At 45.2% G+C, this 23,077-nt stretch overlaps 1 protein-coding gene across 1 annotated transcript in view; it reads right to left on the reverse strand.

Annotated features, from left to right (window-relative positions):
• RBL1 (RB transcriptional corepressor like 1) overlaps positions 1 to 23,077 on the reverse strand; it is a 109,223-nt gene that overhangs the window by 56,413 nt on the left and 29,733 nt on the right. Inside the window, 3 exon segments of the mRNA XM_075072428.1 lie at positions 3,755 to 3,909; positions 8,041 to 8,153; positions 16,775 to 16,941. Coding sequence (XP_074928529.1) covers positions 3,755 to 3,909; positions 8,041 to 8,153; positions 16,775 to 16,941 — 435 coding nt within the window.

Consider the following 23,077-nt stretch of genomic DNA (forward strand, 5'->3'; position numbering starts at 1 on the left):
GGTGCCGGTATTGATCCGGTGCCGGAGCATCAAGAGCACTCAGTTGCCAAGGATGAAGGGTTTAAGCGCCGTTCCATCAGGAGGTCTTGAGGCGTGGTCCGCTCCTTCTGGTCCTCGGTCGTGAAGGCCTGCAAATGCGGCACTTCTCGGAGAGCATAGCGATTCCCCACGGCACTTCAACAGCGTCCGTTGGGGATTGCTGGTGGCATCGGCTTTACAGGCGACACGGTATTGAACCCGGCGAACAGGCTGAGCCCAGCGCGGCGCAGAGAGGGCTCTAGTGCGCAACCCGCTAACTATATATACATTAGAAATATAAACTACAACTTCATACTATATAAGTGAACTATAATTTAAAACTAAAACTGAAACAATGAACGAGAGATAGGCAGGACGTGGACGACCAGCCTATGCCGCATCAGTTCCAACAACCGACACGGCGGTAGAAGGAACTGAGGATCGGGCGGGCCGGCAGGGGTATATATTACCCGCTATGGCGGTGCCACTCTAGGGGGCGACCTGCCGGCCCGCTGGAGTTGCTAGGGTAAAAGTCTTCCGACAAACGTGCACGCGCGGCGTGTACACCTACTGGAATGGATATGAGCAATCACTCGAAGAAGAACTTAATTTAATTAAAATTTGGGATATGGAAAATGTTATAGAAGAGGGAGCACTGAAAAAGACGTCAAGAGACAAAGGACAGATTCCAAGGCCAGAAGGCCTTGTGATCATCTAGATGGATCTCTTGTATAACAAAAGCCAAAGAACTTTGCCAAAAAAATTCCTAGAGCAGAGCTTTTAGAAAAAACATCTCTTCTTAATTTAAAAATTGTCAGGAATGGAGAATCCACTATGATGCTTGGTAAACTGTTCCAATGGTGAATTACACTCAGTTAAAAATGTACCCCTTATTTCCAGTCTGAATTTGTCTAGCTTCAGCTTCCAGACATTGGATCATGCTATACTTGTGTCTGTTAGACTGAAGATCCCATTATTTGTTCCCCAATGTAGGTACTTCTAGATTAAATCAAGTCACTCTTTAACCTTCTTAAAATAAATAGATTGAGCTCCTTGAGTTTATCACTACAAAGGCACTAAAATGACTAAAGGTCTAGAAAACATGACCTATGAGGGAAGATTAAAAAAAATGGGTTTGTTTAGTCTGGAAAAGAGAAGATAGAAGGGACATAACAGTTTTCAAGTACATAAAAAGCTGTTAACAAGGAGGAGGGAGAAAAATTGTTTTTCTTAATCTCTGAGGATAGGACAAGAAACAATGGGCTTAAATTGCAGCAAAGAAGGTGTAGGTTGGACATTAGGAAAACCACCCTTATAGTTAGGAAGTTTAAGCCCTGGAATAAATTGCCTAGGGAGGTTGTGGAATCTCCATCATTGGAGATTTTTAAGAGCAGGTTAGACAAAAACCTGTCAGGGACTGTCTAGAGAATACTTAGTCCTGCTATGAGTGCAGGGGACTGGACTAGATGACCCTTGAGGTCCCTTCCAGTCCTATGATTCTATGTTTGGTAATCCATTAATCATTCTTGTGGCTCTTCTGTGAATTCTGTCCAATTTATCATGTCATTTAGCATGCCTGTTCCACTCTTTACAGCCAGATTTGCTGATTTACAAGCAGTACAAGTGCTGACACACTGGAGAAAAAAACAACAGATAAATCAATTGTATTACAACTAGCACATTGTTGGATGACGACAGTTTAAGCTACAAAAAAGAAATCTCCAAGGGCATACTTAAATATCATACTACGTTCAATTACTTTACATATTTTTTCCCTGAAAGATCAATCACTGGTTTCTTTTGCCCTTTCCATTACTTCCTGCTTTTCGGAACGTTTCAAATGATAAAGGCTGGTTTTATACTTGTTTATCTAGTAATAATGCAAGTCGAAGGGGAAGCAGACCTACAGTGCCAATGACAGTAAAGCTGCTTTGATACTATGGGTAAAAGGATAAAAGCCTGCTCACCAGGAGTTAAAACAGAACGCAAAATGGGCTAGCTGCAGTTACTGCAAAGCAATACAGAGATTTTGTTGAAGAATAAAGAGAAGAACAAAAATGCCTTGCCCAGCATCTATGTTCTAAAAGACAATACAGGCAAAGACAATTAGCAGTGGCAGGCACCTTCATATATAGTTATAATTGTCAAAGCTAGCCTAGTCAGGTATTGTGATGAAGTGGGGTTTCACTCATTTTGTTACGTTGCATCTTGTTATGCAAGTCTTACTATCCTTTACTAACACTGTGTGTACTGCACCAATACTTAGGCAGTAGAAATTGGGTGTGTGATTTTGCTGAGGCACCTGTGTAACCTGAGACCCAGGAGGATGGTGTGACCAGGTGCCTTTGGCACAGAAAAAGAGACAAAGGTCAGAGGAGGGGCTGGAGAGTTTCAGTTTAAAGCTGGCTGGGGAACGGAGGGAGTCCCAGAACTGGGGTCTGAGCTCCCTACCCCCAAGATGGACCTAACTGAGGGGTCCTGTTCTCTGTACCTACAATCTGTTTTAGACCACGTTCCTGTTGTCTAACAAACCTTTTGTTTTACTGGCTGGCTGAGAGTCACGTCTGATTGCGGACGTGAGGTGAAGGGCCCCCTGGCTTCCCCAGGAGTCCCACCTGTGCGGACTCACTGTGGGAAGTGCACAGTGTGAAACGGGGACGCTGAATACTCCAAGGTCAGACCCAGGAAGGTCAAAGCTGTGTAAGCTTCTTGCCCTGGAGACAGTATGCTGGAGAGAGAGGAGGCATGCTCTCCCAGAGTCCTGACTGGCTTCGTACGGAGTAGTTCCAGAGCATCGCTCAGCGACTCCGTAACAGGTATATATCACATATCAGATACATTCGAGTTAGGAAAAAAAGGAGTTATCAGTATTAAATGCAGATGAAAGGAATCATTTGAGATGCAGGAGAGAAGCATAACATACAGAAGAAAAACAAATCTTGGAGAGAAATATTTACAAGTCACTTTTCTTTATCAGTTCAAATTACTTGACAATCCAGTTTTTGATTTAAAATCAGGTAAGATTTCACCTTTGTTGTAATTAGGAATGTAAAATAGTAAACAATTAACTGATAAACATTAGTCTTACCCAATTACTCACCCTAACCGTCAGCTCCCAATCCTGAGCTGAACCAGCCGGCCAGAGCAACCCCAGCCCATCTCTCTTTAATCAGTTAACCAGTTAAACGATATACACCGTTACCTTGATATAACACCACTCAATATAACATGAATTTGGATATAATGCGGTAAAGCAGTGATCCAACGGGGGGAAGAGGGTGCTGCACACTCCGGTGGATCAAAGCGAGTTCAATATAACACAGTTTTCACTTAAGTTTTCACTTTGGCTCCCAAGGACAGGGTTATATCGAGGTAGAGGTGTAATTTTAATCATTTAAATGGTTAACATTTAAAACGATATTTACATCCCTAGTTGTAATACAGCAGTGTGTGTAGGATTTAGTACACAGCCATAAGAAAGTATAAGGAAGGAACTATGTTAGTTGAAAGACTAGCAGTACTGAACAAATGTTGAGCTCTCAGGAAATTACAGCTGGGTCAAATATCTTGAAATAATCTCATTTAAGGAATGAAAATAATATTAAACTGGAATATTGAGCCCTTCAATCTGCTATTAGCTAGTGAATAGACAAGGAACCAATTTTACCTTCAGAATGATTTAAAATGGGAGCTGTGAGGCCTGACCCAAATACATAATTTTTCTGAAAGTATTCACAAGGGTGAACTTAAGGAAGAAGAGGCTTTTCTGTTCCAGTTCTCTACTTACTGTCATGTCCTTCCCATGCAATCTTCGTGTTTCTTGTACCACTATCGTCTCCAAAATTTTGTAATACAAAATCTCTGCCAGTTTTAGTCTGTTAACAGCAAAATCTGCAATTGAAACCAAACATTGCTGAAAGCTTGTATTCCAAGTTAGCAGTTGGGGAGGGGGAGAAGGAGGAGGAGGAGGAGGATGGGATGAATAAACAAACAGTCTTGATTAACTTAACCAGTATTTTACTTTTCATAACAGAAATACACGTGTGTTGTAAACCAAGAGGAAATACTACTCTGCATGTCTTTCGTAACGCTATGTGAAACAAACCTTACATGCAATTAACATATTTCATACTCTTTAGATGTTCAAACTTTAGGAATGCTTATGTTTAAGGTCTCCACTCCAGTTTTGTAAAAGTCTTCCGAATTTCAAATATGTAATGAGTTGCACTAACACTCATACAGGAAAGTTCATGTAATTAAGAAACGCTTTCCCACTTATGTAGTTTTTGTGTATACAATTTCCTTTTAATTTTCTCTTAAAAATGTTAGATTAATGCAAATTTAGTCTCTTAAGAGTTTCAATACAAATTTATTTCAAGTCCCATTTTGAACTACAGTAACTCCTTGCTTAACATTGTAGTTATGTTCCTGAAAAATGCAACATTACACAAAATGATGTTAAGTTAATTCTTATGGGGGAAATTGAATTCATGTAAATGGGGGGAATTTTTTCCCACCAGACAAAGACTATGTATATTTAGATATACATACAGAGTATAAGTTTTAAACAATTTAATACTGTACACAGCAATGATGATTGTGAAGCTTTGTTGAGGTGGTGGAGTCAGAGAGTAGGGTATTTCCCAGGGAATGCCTTGCTGTTAAATGATGAACTAGCACTCAGCTGAGCCCTCAAGGATTAACATATTGTTGTTAATGTAGCCTCTCACTCTACAAGGCAGTACGAATCGAGGGAGGAGAGACAACAGAAGCGTGGCAGTGGCTGCAAACAATCCCTGTGGAAATTGAACATGATGATGAACCCACGCTATGCCAATGGAGCTCACCACTCCCTCCACTTTCCAAAGTGCTGAGGGGGGTGGTATATGTGTGAGAGACATGGCAGTGGGTGGAGGGACACCTGAACTGCCCAGCAATTGATAGCCAGCTGGGCAGCTGCCGCACAGGGAACTTAGAGGAGCTGTCAGAGGGGCTGCTAGCCCACCCTGGTTCCAAGCCCCCACCAGCTAGCTCCAATGGCTGCTTTTCCTGCAAGGAGTGGACAAAGCAGGTGGCTGCCAAACAGCATTATGAGGGAGCACTGCGCAACTTTAAACAAGCATGTTCTCTAATAGATCAGCGATGTAACAACAAAACAATGTTAATTAGGACAACGTTAAGTGAGGAGTTACTGTATAACCTTGCATGGTTTCATTCAACTCTGTACAATACAATGTCCTGTTTGGTATTATTGACCTGTTGCAATGAAAAGATGCAACAAGTTTTGAACCAATGAGTAGTGGTTCAATATTTTTAAAGTTATTATTGCCTTTACTAAAGCATCCCTTATTTATTAAAGTAAACTTTTCAATGCAATATTCTTACTATCTTATAAATGTCTCAATAGGAGATGTACTGAAGGCACCTTCACCTCCATGGAGTTGGGATTGATGTATGGATGAAATGTCCCAGAAACACACACTATAAGGACATTTCTCTCTTCAAAATTTTGATCAGCCTGGCCCAATCAATCAATGAGGAGCTGGAGTAATATTAGTACATTTCTATGCAGCGAGCTACCCCTCCATTGAAAAGTCAGTTTTCATCTACACCAATCGTTCTGCAGCGATCTGGAAGCCTACTTTTGCTGTCTCCGACTCAGGGAATACTTTCAGGACAACACTGAACAGCGCACTGATACACAGTTACCCTCCCACCAACAGCACAGGAAGAAGAACTCCACATGGACTCCTCCTGAGGGTCGAAATGACAGTATGGCTCTATACAATGAATGCTTCCGCCGACGTGCACAGGCAGAAATAGTGGAAAAACAACATCGCTTGCCTCATAACCTAAGTCGTGCAGAACGCAATGCCATCCACAGCCTCAGAAAACCACCCGACTATTAACATCAAAGAGGCTGATAAAGGAAGGTGCTGTCATTATACAGGTCCAACTACCAAAAGGAGGCCCCAACAAAACTCTCCAATACCCAAATTCTACAGGCCACTTCCCTCAATACCACTGATGGAATATAAAGAACGCACCATCTACTCAGACCACTCCCACCGACTAACACGAACAAATCAACATACCCTAGACCCCGGACATGGATATTCCGTCTACTACCCAAAATCCACAAATCCGAAATCCTGGACGCCCCACTCATTTGGCATGCCCTCTCACTGAAGAGTCGGATTATTGACTCTCGACTCAACCCTTATACCACCAGCACTCCCACTATCGCCTACACACTGATTTCTAGGAAAACTACAATGCAATGGTATGACCTCAAAAAACACCATCTAGCCCCCATGGATGTAGACTCCCACACAAACATACCAGACACAGATGGAATATAAGCTGTCAGGAACAGTATCCCTGATGATGCCACAGCACAACTGGTTGCTGAGCTCTGGCCTTATCCTCACACACACTATTTCAAATTTATGACAATATATATCTCCAGATCAGTGGCACCGCTATGGCACCCGCATAGCCCCACAATATGCCAATACTGTTATGGCGAACTGGAACAACACTTCTCAGCTCTCATCCACTCACGCCCCTTCTCTACCTACGCTACATTGATGACATACATCATCTGGACCCTGGGAAGAGACTCTGGAAAAATTCCACCTCAATTTCAACAGCTTCACCCCACCATCAACTTCAGCATGGACCAATCTACACTGAGTCCACTTCCTAGACACCATGTGCAAACAAGTGATGGTCACATTAACACACCCTATACTGAAAACTACCAACCACTATGCCTACTTCATCCTCCCAGCTTCCATCCCGGGCACACCACACATCCTATGTCTACAGCCAAGCACTTGAGGACAACCGCATCTGCTCTAACCCTCAGACAGAGACCAACACCTACAAAATCTCCACCAACCATTCTCAAACTACAATACCTCATGAGGAACTAAGGTCACAGAGCCAGATATGTACCAAAGCCTTCTACTGCAAGACAAACCCAAAAGAAACCAACAGGACTCCATTGGCCATCACATACAGTCCCCAGCTAAAACCCCTCCAGCGCATCATCAGGGATCTACAACCCATCCTGACAACGATCCCACACTTTCACAGGCCTTGGTGGCAGGCAGTCCTCGCCACAGACAGCCTGCCAACCTGAAGCAATTCTCACTGATAAACTGCACACACACCATAGTAACTCTAGCTCAGGAACCAATCCATGCAACAAACCTCGATGCCAACTCTGCCCACTATCACACCAGCGACACCATCACAGGACCTAACCAGATGCCACACATCACCCGTTCATTCACCTGCACGTCCACCAATGTAATATACGCCATCATATGCCAGCAATGCCCCTCTGCTGTGTACATCGGCCAAACTGGACACTCTCTACGGAAAAGAATAAATGGACACAAAGCAGATATTAGGAATGGCAATATACAAAAACCTGTAGGAGAACACTTCAGCCTCCCTGGCCACACTATAGCAGATCTTAAGGTGGCCACTCTGCAGCAAAAAAACTTCAGGACCAGACTTCAAAGAGAAACTGCTGAGCTTCAGTTCATATGCAGATTTGACACCATCAGTTCAGGATTAAACAAAGACATGAATGGCTTGCCAACTACAAACCAGTTTCTTCTCCCTTGGCTTTCACACCTCAACTGTTAGAAGAGGGCCTCATCCTCCCTGATTGAACTAACCTCATTATCTCTAGCTTGCTTGCATATATATACACACCTGCCCCTGGAAATTTCCACTACATGCATCTGACGAAGTGGGTATTCACCCACGAAAGTTCATGCTCCAAAACGTCTGTCAGTCTATAAGGTGCCACAGGATTCTTTGCTGCTTTTACAGATCCAGACTAACATGGCTATCCCTCTGATACTTGACACCAATCGTTCATTTTACTAAATACATGAAGAATCAGCCCAAGAATTTTTTCTTCCCATAAACGTGTCCCCTTTGATACACAAATGATACACTTCAATACGGCTGAAGCATTCTATGCATTTCACATATTCCTACCTATGTGAGATCCTGGCTGGTCATCTGTTGACCGAGTATAACTCCGACAGAAAGTCTCACCTACGTCTTTAACTCGATTCATGATGCTTTCCATAGGGTTGCGTACACAAGACCTATAGCAAGACCCAGAGAGAAACCTCATTTGTGTATTACAGAAACATAAAAGAGTCCCCCGATAGGATTCATTTCACCAAGCTTTCCTCTTGGCAACCAATGTCCCATACTGTGATGTATTTCACACTCTGTGGACAGCACACATTCAAAAAGGTTTACAAGCTAACCAGAGAGATAGTTGGTTGGTTTTAATATTATTACTTGCAAGTCTGATTCCGAACTGTAACCTTGCCTTATTTCATTCTGTTACGTACAACATTCTGTTTAATGGTTACTGACCTGTGGTACACAAAGAAAAGATGCAACGTGTTCCAGAACAAAGAGTAGCAGAACAATATTTTTAAAAGGCCATATAGGATTTGACAGTTTGAGAAGACGGAGAGCTTTTCTACATAGTGTAGTAATGCACACTATGAAGGTGTGATTTCTAAAGGGCACTAATTATTGTGGATTAACTGCTCTGAGTAGACCCTGCTGGTGTATACTAAAGATTTTCCAGTGCACTCTAATGTAGTAAGTACTAGTGCTTACTATGTTAAAGTGTACTAAGAACTTTTAGTGTGCATCAGCAGGCACAGACCAATTAATCCGCAACACATTAGGGTACTTTAGGAATCTCACTCCCATAGTGTGCATTACTCCCTATGTAGATAAGCCCTGACTAACCCCATCGTCATTTTTGGACGTAAGGAGTGCTTGATAAAGAATGTGCTTATATAAACTGAATTCTGCTCTCCAGAGCAGTGCATGAGCTCCCCTCTTTAGAAATAATAATGGATTTTTGTTTCTTTTTAACCTTACATTACTTCTACTTTTATATTATCTTAACAGTATTAAAGTACTATGTAATAAAGCTGAGCATCCAGACAGGGAGATTGTGGGAGGATTTTAGAAATTATTTTAAATTATGCAAATTGCTACCACACAAGACCAAAACTGATTTTTGGGGGGGGAGGGGGGGAGAGAAGGAGGAAGAGACACAGAAGAAACCTACTGATACAAATTAAAAAAAAAGGAAATGGAGAGTGCCCTTGAGACTCAGAGCAGTGACTCTGAAAAAGTGGGGGGGGGGGGGGGGAGGGAAGGGGGAGTGTCACAGTGGATAATCAGCCAATCAACTCCCAATGCGACACTATGACCAAAAGTGCTACTAAAATTATTGGATGTATAAATGGGAATATCAAGTAGAAGTAGAGAGTTCATATACTCTTTTAGTTGGTACGGGTGCAACTGCTACTGGAATACTATGTCCATTTCTGGTGTCCCCAGCATGAAGAATGTTGAATATAAGAGAGTTCAGAGAAGAACAATGAGAAAAGATTAGAAAAAACATGCCTTACGGCAGGGGTCGGCAACCTTTCAGAAGTGGTGAGCCGAGTTTTCATTTATTCACTCTAATTTAAGGTTTGGCGTGGCAGTAATACATTTTAATGTTTTTAGGTCTCTTTCTATAAGTCTGTAATATATAACTAAATTATTGTTGTATGTAAAGTAAATAAGGTTTTTAAAATGTTTAAGAAGCTTCATTTAAAATTAAGTTAAAGTGCAGAGCCCCTGAGACTGGTGGCCAGGACCCAGGCAGTATGAGTGCCACTGAAAACCAGCTCGCATGCCACCTTTGGCACATGTGCTATAGGTTGCCTACCCCTGCCTCACAGTGACAGACTCAAAGAGCTCAATCTGTTTAGATGATCAAAGAAGATCTGATGTGACCCGAACACTATATATGAAGTGCCTACATGGGGAACAGAAATTTCATAATAGAAGGCTCTTCTTTCTAGCAGACAAAGGTATAACAAGATCCAAAGACTGCAAATGGAAGCTTTTTAAACACAAAATAAGGGACAGATCTTGAAAGAATTTACAAGGGTTGTGGTGGATTCTCCATCACTGGAAATTTTTAGGTCAAGAACGGATGTTCTTCCTGAAGGATATGCCCTAGTCAAACAAGAATTAACTCAGAGAATTCCCATGGGCTGTGTTATAAAGGTCAGACTAGATGATCACAATGGTCCCTTCTAACTTTATAATCCATGAATCTAGAAGTTCTTCTTCGAGTGCTTGCTCATATCCATTCCAGTTAGGTGTGTGCGCGCCGCGTGCACGTTCATCGGAAGATTTTTACCCTAGCAACACTCGGTGGGTTGGCAGGGCGCCCCCTGGAGTGGCGCCGCTATGGTGCCGGATATCTACCCCTGCCGACCCAGCCGCCCCTTCAGTTCCTCTTTACCGCCGTGTCGGTCATTGGAACAGTGGAGTGCAGCTTAGCTGACCTCCGCTTCCTAGCTACTCGTAGTTCTTGGTTATTAGTTATAATCCTTTTATTTGTATATACTTATGCATTTTTTCTTTACTAGAATAGTTAGTTTATAATAGTTAGCGGGTTCGGGGAGTAGCCCTTCCCGCCAACCAGTGCCGGAGCCCATGCCCGGCTCACCGGTTCTTAGACTGTGCTTAGACACCTCAGACCGTTTGCTGACAGGAGATCCACACGACTCCTGTTTAAGTGCTCGGGGACTGCATTTCACAGCTAAGTGCCCATTTGCAGGCGTTTAAGCCGAGAACAAAACGGAGCGGCACTTTCATTTTCCTCCGCCTTCTGCACGAGCGCTGGCTACTCGCGGACAAGAAGCGCCTCTCGGCACCGCCCCTCTCTCTGAGATGCGGAAGCCACGACTCTTCCTGCCAGTGCCTGACAGCTCCCGGACGCGCCGTGGTTGAGCTCCCGGCTCCTGCTGCTTCTGTGTCCAACTGCACCGCAGCCAGAGAAGCTCATTTCAGTCGGGATCGCCTGCACCAACACCCGCAGACACTGAGACACCGGCACTGTTGCTCCGGTCCCGCCGGGCCGTGGATTCCAGTGCCTGCTTCCCCTGGCATTCGCCGTGGTTGAGCCTCCTGCTCCTGCTGCTTCGTGCCAACTGCACACAGCCAGTGAGCTCGTCTAAGTTGGATTGCCCATGACACGCCAGGCACCGTTGATCCCGGTCCCGCAAGGGCCGTCGAATCCAGTGCTGGTTGCTCCCCGGCACACGCCGTGGTTGAGCCTCCTGCTGCTTCCATGCCAACGGCACTGCAGCCAGGGAGCTCATTCTAAGTTGGATTGCCCGGCTCCGACACCTGCCGTGCACAACAACCGTCGGCACCGTCGATCCCGTCCCATAAGGGCGTCGAATCCAGTGCCTGCCTGCTCCCGGCGCACACCGTGGTCGAGCTCCTGCCTCTTCTTCCCGTGCGAACAGCCGCAGACAAGAGCCTGTCTAAGCCGATCGCCCGCACCGACACCTGCTGAGGCACTGGCGACATCAGCACCGTCGATCCGGTCCACAAAGGCAGTCGAATCCGTGCCTGACAGCTCCCCGGTACGCACTGGTCGAGCTTACTGTTCCTCCACGCCGGAGACATTTCCAGCGGCGAGGATCTCATTGCCCTGATAGAGTTTTCTCCTGAACCCCCGGCACCGTCGGTGCGGGTATATAGTCTCTTGGCAAGCCACCTTGATATGACCATCCTCTGTCAGCGCAGCAGAGTGGCACCGTTCATGATCAGCGTCCCGCAGACGCTCCACGTCCCGTTGGCACTCCCACTCCCGACCCTCTTAATCCCGATGCTGTTCTCCTCGCACCGTTGCACTCTCCGCACAGGTCGGTGTCCTGTTCACCGACCTGATAATCTCGGCACCGTTCTGGCTCCCAGCACCGCTATGGAACTGTGGCTCCCGCAGCCGCCCCCAACCTCGAGATCTCATTCAACCTCCCGGCACCGCTCTGGTCTCAGGTCCGGATCTCGTTCCAGGTACTACTGCGCCTTCCGGTACTGGTCCAGGTGCCGAGTTGGGCAAGGTCTGGTAGAGTCAGACTCTGCCCATGGTTTTCAGCACCTCCATGGCCATCCGGGCGCGCATCAGTGTCTTCCCACGCGGACAGCCTTATGTCAGGACGCGATTCAGTTGTGGCCTACCAACAACTTGAGAACCCATCAGGACCTCCTATGGAAGGTAGCACTCAATGTGGACCTCCAGGCAGGAGGTCCGGAGGTAGGGGACCCGGTAGTGCACATCTATCGGCGGTGCCCACTAGAGGGCCCGACCTGTTTATTCGGACCATCAGGCGAATGCCGATGCTCTATGGAGGGTACAACTACTTGTCTGTCTCTCCTCCTGCTCACTATCATTCAGTTGGTTGAGAAAAAGGGAACGCATGGCAACGGCACCAGCCCGAAATCGAAGGGGGCTAGGCGAATACCCTACTCGGCCGCAGTGCATTCTGCAAGGCCTTATAAGCCTGCATGGCAATCAATAAGCCCGCTTAGCCCCTATAATATACACCTGAATTACGGTGGATAAAATTATGGAGCGTTTCTCCTATCAAGTTTCCGCCAAGAGTTCACTGCCCTCTTGGAGGAAGAGAAAAGGCGGCCAGAGCTTCTCTCCAGGCCTCGTTACCATGAGGAGCATCTCCTGGCTTCAGGTTTCAAACTTCCGGCCTGTCACGACTTACCATTTGTTGGTAAAGGCCTCTTTGCAGGGAAATCAATCCCAGGCTGCAAAGCCTGAAGGGCAACGGGTCTAATGCGCTCTCTCTGGGCGGCGTACGCCGACGCACTGCAGGCCTTTCTGTCCCCAGCCACACGGCACACTCTGTGCCTAGCCACAGATAGAAACTTTCAAAGGTGCGCCGAGGGCTGCGTACTGGTTACAAGCGGATCCACTCCTACTGCCTCTTGGCATGGTCCCAATTAACTTCAGTTCGCTGTTCCGTACACATGGTGGAGTGTGAGTACCACCTCCACTTTGTTCCAACCCTGTCCCTCTTCAGGGACTCCTCTCGGCGCAATTCCTCTTACACGAGGTGCACACGCTGATGGATGAACGGGGCACTTACTTCCCTTATTCCGTAATCCCCGACTTGTATGGAGGTCTCAGACCTATCCTAGACCTACGAGGACTCAACCAGTTTATGATAAGGTTGAAGTTCCCACATGGTATCCCTGGGAACCATTATCCTGTCCTTAGATCCTGGAGACTGGTATGCCACCTCGATATGAAAGATGCGTACTTTCACATTGCCATCTCCCATCTGCCACAGGAGATACCTCCACTTTCTAGCCAACCATCGGTACTTCCAGTTTACGGTCCTGCTGTTTGGCCTTTCTACAGCCCCGCAGGCATTAACTAGTGTGTGGCTAGTCCCACCCACCTCCCGCCGACCTTGGATGTGCATTTCTGCATCTGGACGATTGGCTTATCTGAGGATACTCCACGACGAAGTCACTCGGCTGTGGGCATCGTCAGACCTATTCACATGTCTAGCCTGATGATCACTATGGAAAATCCACTCTCGTTCCCACGCAGAGGTTAGACTTCCTAGGGGCTATCCTGGACTCCGAGTTAGCCGGATCCGCTTACCACAGCCACGGTTTCAGGCGATGGCACCAATCAATCCGAGGTCTGCAAACTTTCCCGACGACCTTGGCTCGCTCTTGTCTGGGTCTCCCGGGTTCCATGGCTGCCTGCTAGTTTGTAACCAAACACGCTACGCTCTACTCTGTCTTCTCCAAGTTTGGCTCAATCGGCGTACCGCCGGACAGGGCCAATGGTCACGATAGTCACCATTCCCTCGAGCACCCTAGGCTCCCTACACATGTGGCTAATCCCTCCCTGGTGTGGGTAGGGATGCCGCTCTATCCGCCACAGCCCTCACTGTCCCTGACGACGGATATGTCATCTCTCGACTCAGGTGCTCACCTCAGTAAAGGGTTCCAGCAGCAGTTGCGAGGCAGGGCGTCTCAGTGTTTACAGCCAGCACAACGGCCATGTCCTACAAAACAACCTGGGAGGGACATGGTCCTCCTCCTTTTGTCAGGAGGCCATCCGTCCTCTGGACCTTTGCATAGCCCACTCGAAAAATCTGTAGCATCTTTCTCCTTCGGTGCTTTGACTGAACAGGTCTTTCCTGTCTCAGGATGCTCGCCCTGCCTGATGTCATGCATTCTGTTTGCACAGCATGGGGATTTTCCACATATGGGCCAGTTCGCTTACCCGACAGAACACGGAAGACCGAGGGTTCTGCTCCTCGCAAGGTCTCTCTCCGGACCCTATCTCGGACGCTGTCTCATGCCTGGAAGGCCAACGCCTTTATTGCCTTCCCACGTTCCCCGGCCATTGGGTCCTGCTCAGCATTCGCCAGGGGCAGGGGTGCAGTCATCATGTTCACTCCAGCGTCGTTGGGCAGCGCTGATACGCTACGTTGCTTGGCCTGTCAATAGCCTACTCCAGGTCGTACTTGAGGCAGCCTGAATACGCTCCGTTAGCGTGCTTGGCCGTTCTGTCATAGCTCTACCCAACTTCCCTGCAGGGCTTGCACCTCAGACTTATACCTCAGGACTTACGGCACGATCTTCGCGCCCGGACATGCAGACTTCTTCACCATCATGGTGTGTTGACCGCTTGACGGCTGATTCTATCCGTCTGATAGGGGGCAGTGGAAGCGGCATCTACACCTGGTCCACCAACGTACTCTGGCCTAGTGGTCGAGGAATGCAGTTTACTCCTACAGGCTGCCGCGTACACGAGCCCAATCGTTAGGCAACCTGGAGAAACTGGGGTCATCGATTGGTAGGTGTGATTTTGGGCACTACCCCCTCATGGGACTGCAACAAGCAGGGTTCGTGGGAGGAGTGCAGGACCTCGGATGATCGCCAAGGGCTAAACTTGTGGCAGCCATCTCTACCTTCGGAAGTTCCAGGATAGGCCCTAAGAAGTGGCGTCAGAAGTGTTCTGTGATTCATCATAGACATGTGGATAGGTCAAGATGTTCCCAACTAGGGCTGCAGCGTCATACACCCTTTAGTAGTACGCCGCCCAGAAAATGCCCCAACTGGGACCGGGCCATCACACCTGGGTATGCTGCGGGGGGCCTGGAACAGACTTATGTCTCTTCCATTCGACCCAGTTTAGCGACTGCTCGCTGTTACCTTGTCTTGGAAGACAGGCGTTTCCTAGGGTTAGCCGTTACGTCGGGCCAGCACGAGTGCTTCGAGCTCAGCGGCTCTTATGGTGGTTTCTGCCATACATTCTGTTCACAAAACCAGGGTGCAGTTAGAATCCACACCTGCTTTTCCTCCTCTATAGGTGGGTTTCGGCCTTTACATGTTCACCACACTACAACGCTGAATGGGGAACAATCATTGCACTCCCTGGACGTCTGTGGAAGCACTCCGCATTTATGTTCGAGCGGGACAAAACCGTTTTGCTAACTCGCTTCCCAACTCTCGGTCGCGCAGATAGCTGGCCGAAGAAGGAGACCTACTTGTTTCCTCTCAGAGATCTCGATCTTGGGTTGCTGCCGTGAACAAGTGCCGCACTTGTTATGATTTGGTGACCTCCCACATTTTTTTCCCCCCAAGCCACATCACCATGGCGTTCTACCCAGGGCTCAGGCTTATCATCTGCCTGCCTTTACTAACTCATGTACCTACCAGCTACCCACAGGAGTCTATCGCGCAGCTCATGGTCCTCGGTCCATCCCTTGCTTCGCATTTATGCTCTGGTTCAACAGCATCGGGATACTTGCAGCCTTTGGCTCAGCAGGTTGCATTCTTGCCATAAGTTCTCACTCCGACCCACCTGCCTACGGTTACAAGGCTTGGGAATCACCTAACTGGAATGGATATGAGCAAGCACTCGAAGAATGAAAAGACGGTTACTCACCTTTGTAAACTGTTGTTCTTCGGAGATGTGTTGACTCATATCCATTCAAGACACACCCGCCCTCCTTCCCACTGTCGAGAGTAGCCGGCGACAAGAAGAAAGAACTGAAGGCGCGGCTGGGTCAGGCAGGGTAGATATCGGTGCACCATAGCGGCGCCACTCCAGGGGGCGCCCTGCCGACACTCTCCAGGGGGCGCCCTGCCGACCCACCGAGTGTTGCTAGGGTAAAAATCTTCAGATGAACGTGCACGCGGCGCGCACACACCTAACTGGAATGGATATGAGCAACACATCTCGAAGAACAACAGTTACAAAGGTGAGTAACCGTCTTTTCATTGGAGGAGCTGAATGCTGAAGACTAATGGCAGGCTCTAGGCTGTGTTCTACTCACTTTCACAACTTGCACTTAAAAGACTGTTACTGCCTCTTTAGTCAGCAGACAGGACTGTCATACACTACTCTCTTCCTTGGCAGATGACTTCTGTCAGACTAGGATTTAGTTTGTCCAAATTTGCTTTTGTTAAGAAATAGATTTTTTTTCTGTCAAACTTGTTATACCAACAGTGACAATAAAAAACAGATGCACAAATTATGATTAGCTGATGAGTAAAAAAAATTGGCCCTATTAATCTAACAGTAAGTAATGAGGCTTGTTTTGTTTTTGTTTTTTTAAAAGCCATAATATTCCAGAAGCACAGATTCATTAAGAAACAATAGGTTTAGTTCCTCACAATAAGGCCTTTCAAATGGAAACACAAAGACGACAGGTCAGTCTTTTCCCCCAGCAACCCTCATAAAACCTTTTAAAGAGACTTCAGTATCGAGTAAAAATATAGTAGCTTAACAAAACCAAGTCTGAAGAGAGGGGTCACCTTTTGTAATGAAAGTAGGCATAAGTGACATGCTTACTCGAAGATAGCTGTAAGCTGTTCACTTGGTGCATTTTTCAACCCAGCCACAATGCTCTGTAACCGGCTCACACTTTGTGTTGCTGAAGCAACAGGAGTGATTACTGCTTCCTTCTCTCTCAGGTATCTCCTTCCTGTCAGTGGTGTAGAAGGTGCAAATGATCTTTTCTGCCAAGTAAGAGAGAAAATAAGTTAAATCATCAAAAATTATGTTTCTACAGATGTTTTGAGACATGAACTGCAAAGTCATTCATAAAACTCACAGGTACACCACAAGCCACAGGGAAAATGAGTATGCCACCACTACAGTCATTACCACAAAATAGGCTGAGATTTAAAGTAAAGTGTTTTTAAGGGCAAGTTCTATAACAAATTACAAACCTAATGAATTCCCCAACTAAAAGTCAGAAGTTTAAGCAAAGAGAGAAATCAATAAAATACAAGACTTAAACATCTTAAGAACATTAAGAAGTTTAAGATCACTGAAACACTGACAAATGGTAAAGGCAAGACCACTCCAATACGCAGCCACAACTACCTGATGACACAGAACTATTGTATAATCAACCTCCCCCCTTAATGTAATATATTTATCATACATGCTGCAATTACAATTCAGTTCCAAAGCTCTTTCCTGCATGCACCACATTTGGGTTTAAAGAGTGCATATTTTATACAAAATTTACTAATATTTCAAGTGAAGCAATGACATTCAAAGAAAGTTGAAGCAGTATTTGTAAACACTGAAAGACTATATATAAAAACAACCAATCTTTCTTGCACTGCCCACTGAAAGCCACTTCCCCTATTCTATCCTTGCCTCATTCAATTATCTACAGACCCCAGTTCACTCCTTAGTACAAAAGTTTCCCATTCAGAAGACTGAGCTTCCTTTAGAAGTGAATTAATGTAATTTTAAGAAACAAGCTATTTGATAAAAGCAGCAAAGAATCCTGTGGCACCTTATAGACTACCAGATGTTTTGGAGCATGAACTTTCGTGGGTGAATACCCACTTCGTCAGATGCATGCTCCAAAACGTCTGTTAGTCTACAAGGTGCCACAGGATTCTTTGCTGCTTTTACAGGTCCAGACTAACATGGTTACCCCTCTGATACCTGAAGCTATTTGATATTTTGGGGCAGATTCCCAGCTGCAATCAAGGAACATTTGACACAGATGAGGGGGATTCCCCATCCACTTCCAAAGGTGCCCAATTTACTACCAGTCACACGACTGCTTTGTGCAAGTCTCCCAGTCCAAGTTAAACCAGCCTGAAGGCTGTTCTAGCCTGCATCACATGCCTGCAACCTCATTATTGAACGAGCCCCACCTGTGCCATCTTCCCCACCAGCCACTGAAATGGCACTAAAGCTGCTATACCACCTGAGGATAGCAGCTTTAGTGGGAAGATATCCTCTGGGGGATGGATCCATCTATTTGAAAGCTACCAATGGAGTAGTGCAAAGTGACTGGAACACAGACCTGGACTGTATTGATTATATTTTCCATTTCCAAAATTCAAGATACGAATCACCTCGATCAATCGGTCTTCAGCTGTTAAGACTGTGCTGATCACAACACATTCACCATTCTTCTTGCATTCTTGCCTTTCCTCTCCATGTTCGTCCGAAACATTTAACAACGTCTTCTTCCCATCTTCTTGGAGGCTGACCAGGTGGTCTTTTCTGTTCTCGCGAGTACCACTCAGTAACGATTGCGGTCCCTCTATTGTCCGTGAACCGTGCTATGTGGCCCACCCATCGTATCTGCTTTCTATGACAATATCTTTCACACCACTGCATTCTCTAATCATTTCATTTGGGATACGATCCAGAAGGGAATTCCCAACACAGGCCGTTCCATTGCCCTTTCAGCTACTGACAGCCACTGTTCTTCTCTCTTCGTCAGTGCCCAGGTTTCACTGCCATACAGCATGGCTGGCAGCACAGCTGAATTGAAGATATTTGTACGTGTGGTCTTGTCGATTTTTCCTTTGAGGATGTCCTTGATGGAATTAAACACACACCATCCTGCCCAAATCCTTCACGAGAATTCTCCGTTCATGTCTTGACACATATTAACTTCTTGGCCCAAATATACGTACTGTTCCACTTCTTCAATTTCTTCTCCTATCGTTATCCGGGCTTTTCTTAAGATGTCTGATCGCATGTATTTAGTTCCGCAACAGTTCATTTTCAGACTGGCATGACTGCTTTTCCTGTCAAGTCTTCATAGCATGCTCTGCAGTTGGCTGGTGTTTTTGGCAATTAGTACGATGTCATCCGTGAATCTGACATGAGATAATCAGTTTCCATTTATATTAACACCACTCCTCCAATTGATCTTGTTCATAACCATTTCAAGGTAGGCAGTAAATAGTTTTGGTGAAATTGTATCTCCTTGCTTTACACCTTTCTCAACTGGGATGTGGAGGGGAGTTTCAAGGAGAGTAATGTCTGTTGTACATCCAGTATCTGCTTCCTTCAACAAACTGATGTACTGCATATTAATACCCTGCTCTGTGAGCACCTTTAATATTGTGTTAAACTCTACACTATCAAAGGCCTTTTTATAGCTGACAAAAGCAATGCACAGTGGTAATCTGTATTCCCTCACTCTTTCTAGAAGCTGGCTAAGGGTAAACCTATGGTCAATCGTGCTGAAGTTTCTTCAAAATCCTGCCTGCTCTCTTGGCTGTTGTTCATCCAGACTCTGTGAGAGCTGGTTCATCACCACCTTTGTAAAGCTTTTATAGATATGAGAAAGCAGGCATAAAAGGGTGATAATTCTTAAGATTTTCTTCATTACCCTTCTTGTACAGCAAGATGGTATTCAACTCCTTCCAGCTTGATGGTATTTTTTCTTCTTCGAGATATTGACTGAAACTTAAAGCGAGGCCCTTCCAAAGTTTTTCGTCTCCTGCAGAAATCATTTGACATTATTCCATCTTTGCCTGGAGCTTTTCCCTGTCTTCATCTGGTGTAGTGCGCTTTGGACTTCGCTGACTATTATTGGGGGGATGCGTTATTCTGACTCTTGGGGTGTTAGGAGAGAGACATTGATTCTTGATTTGAACAGTTCTGTATAGAAGTCCTTGCAGAACTCCTCCATTCCTGTACTATCAATTACTGTCTCTCCATCCTTGTTCTTCAACGCTGTTATGCTCTATCTATATTGCGCCAATTCTCACTTGCATGTCCTGAGGCACTTGCATGATTCAACTGTTTTAAGGAGCTTTTCTTGCCAGAAGTTTTCAAAGTCATCCTTCAGTTTTTGCCGTATAAGCTTGCACAGAATGGAATCCTCGAGGTTGTTATCCGAGCTCCTTTTCATATTTGTCCACTTCTCTAACAAGCTTTTCATTTATTAGAGATTCTTCCCTTTGCCGCCTTCATCTTTTCAATTTCAGCTGCTTTTATGCAACAGCTCAGCTTGTTAGCAAAGTCCTCACCACACTTTTCCATCTGGCTCCAGTCAAACCCAGAAATCACTTTCTTCATAGAATCATAGATTATTAGGGTGAAAGGGACCTCAGGAGAGCATCTAGTCCAACCCCTTGCTCAAAGCAGGACCAATCCCCAAATCCCTAAATGGCCCCCTCAAGGACTGAACTCACAACCCTGGGTTTAGCAGGCCAATGCTCAAACCACTGAGCTATCCATCCCTCCTCCCATTTGCTTCATCAAATGTCTTTGGGCGCTGTTTCCTGTTTGCCATCTGTAAAGCTCTCTTTTCCACTACTTGGTCGAAAATCAACTTTGCTCTAAGCAGGTGATGGTCACTGCACCACAGAGACATCTTGAAGCATGCGCCTTTTATTGACTAAAATATAGCCAATTTCATTCTTACTCTTCGCGTTTGGCATAATCCACATCCATCTTTTTGCAATCTTCTTTTTGTACCGGATGTTTGCCACGTACAGTTCTCTCGCTTCTGCCATCATTACTAGCCTCTGTCCTCTTTCATTTCTTTCACTGCTGCTGTATCTCCCTATGAACTTTTTGCCAGCTTTCCCTTGCCCGACCTTAGCGTTGAAATCTCCCCTCGTGACAGTGTAAGTGGACTTTTGTGCGACGGCTCTTTCGAGCTCTTGGTAGAATTCTTCCACTTCTTCATTCTGACTTGCACTTGTGGGACTGTAGGCATGGATGACCTTGATGATAGCTTTTGACTCCATCTGAAGATGCAGCACACCAATATGTAATATTAGCTGGCATGATATGGCATTTGAAACCCAATCCTTACTAACGATAAATCCGACTCCTCCAACATTTCTAGCGCCATCTCCCTTTCCAAGCCTCACAGCGCTTCCATCCTTCCAGTTGACTTCCAACTCTCTTTTGTCAGGTTTCACAGATACTGAGGATATAGTATCTTACCCTCTTCTCCTCCATCAGATGGTTTAACGCAGGGGTTGGCGACCTTTCAGAAGTGGTGTGCCAAGTCTTCATTTATTCACTCTAATTTAAGGTTTCGCATGCCAGTAATACATTTTAATGTTTTTAGAAGGTCTCATTCTATAAGTTTAAAATATATAACTAAGCTATTGTTGTATGTAAAGTAAATAAGGTTTTTAAAATGTTGAAGAAGCTTAATTTAAAATTAAATTAAAATTCAGAGTCCCCCAGACTGGTGGCTAGGACCTGGGCAGTGTGAGTGCCACTGAAAATCAGCTCTTTGAAACATGTGCCATAGGTTGCCTACCCCGATTTAACGTTTCCTCCCTTGCCAGCAACCTACAATTGTAAGTACACACAGCAAGGGTTGTCCTTTTCCATGTTGGCCGTAGCAATCTTTCGTCGCTCAATTTCCACTCAACCACCGAAGAATGGTTTGATGACATGCAGGGAACTAAGATCCATTTACTTGTGTTGTTTTAGCCGTTAACTTTAAGCCATCCCATTGGCTAGATGGGCAGGCATATGTACCTCCTCAAGCTTAGCTGGCCTCCAACCTCTAAGGAAAAACATTTTTTGCTCAGAGAGCGATCTTCCTCCTTGGATTGGATTGTCCAACACCTTTGTAGCATGGTTAGACCTACCAGGGCATATGCCCCGCTACCACAGTTGTCAGATGGCCAGGGTCACCGCTGCACCACGATGAGGCGCTGAGGTAGGATTTTGCAGTGGAGATATGAATAGTGTAAGAAAATATTACTTTTTGTAATATTAAGATTGCCACTTTTGAGAAAGGTTGGAAGGATCAAGGTTAGCCAGAGCTTTCAAAGTCACAATTTATAAGTAAGCAGAAAGCATAAGAAAGAATCTGCTGTGCTATGAAAATTTAAAAGTTCAGAGTGGGTAAAATGGAGTTGAAAACACTGCATATTCACTCACTAAATGTCAAATATAAAGTCCAATAGCTTCGCATTGTATTGAAGAATGATTTTACAAAACTGATCTGTACCAGTGCTTGCTTCTATGAACAATTTTTTTTTCACCTGTAACCAACTTATTTTTGAAACTGTCTAAGCAGCATGAAACTAGTAACACTTGTCAACTGTAATTGACGCACCATCCTTCAGAGAGACAAAATGGGTGAGGTAATATCTTTTATTCTACCAACTTCTGTCAGTGATAGAGAGCAGCTTTTGAACAATACACAGTTCCTTCTTCAGGTCTGAGCGTCATAGCTAAATGCAAGGTGGAACAGATTTATCATAAGTAGTTAGCATATATTAAAGCAAAGGTTCTCAAAACTAGGGGTGTATCCCCCCAGGGGTGCAGAATGTACTCTAGAGGGGGTGGGTGAGAAGCTTTAGCGGGAAAAAAAATCAAACCCTTACTGTACACATTTTACCGACAGCAATGAATAACTAGCAAAGCTGATTCCTCCAGACAAATCAAGTCCTCAGATTACACTGTGCAGTTTGATGGATTTTTCTAAGCTTGCATAGCATATATAAAAGATGTTGCCATCTGTACATTAATCCGTTTGCTACAACATGGTAGGCTCATTTAATTGTAAGCATCAACCACAATTGCAGTTTTTCTTTTGCTATTACAATGGATCATGGCTCATTTGTGCAACAGCAGGGGGAAAAAAAACACACCCCAACACAAGTGAAAAACAAAGAGGCCAAATCTTTTCTGAACTACTTTACTGTACATTAAAAACGAACAATGATCTCATCTTCAGGTACAAGGAGCTCTCCGGATAGCTGTCTCAAGCATCCAACCCAACATGGAATTGTTCTTCTCTAAAAAACAGGCGCACCCATCACACAAGTAACAGCACGCCAGTAAGCAATATTTCACTAAAAAATTTACATTACTATATACTTAAATGACTGTTTGAATAAA

This window comes from Chelonoidis abingdonii, chromosome 14, assembly GCF_003597395.2.
Source record: "Chelonoidis abingdonii isolate Lonesome George chromosome 14, CheloAbing_2.0, whole genome shotgun sequence".
In the NCBI taxonomy this organism is placed as follows: domain Eukaryota; kingdom Metazoa; phylum Chordata; order Testudines; family Testudinidae; genus Chelonoidis; species Chelonoidis abingdonii.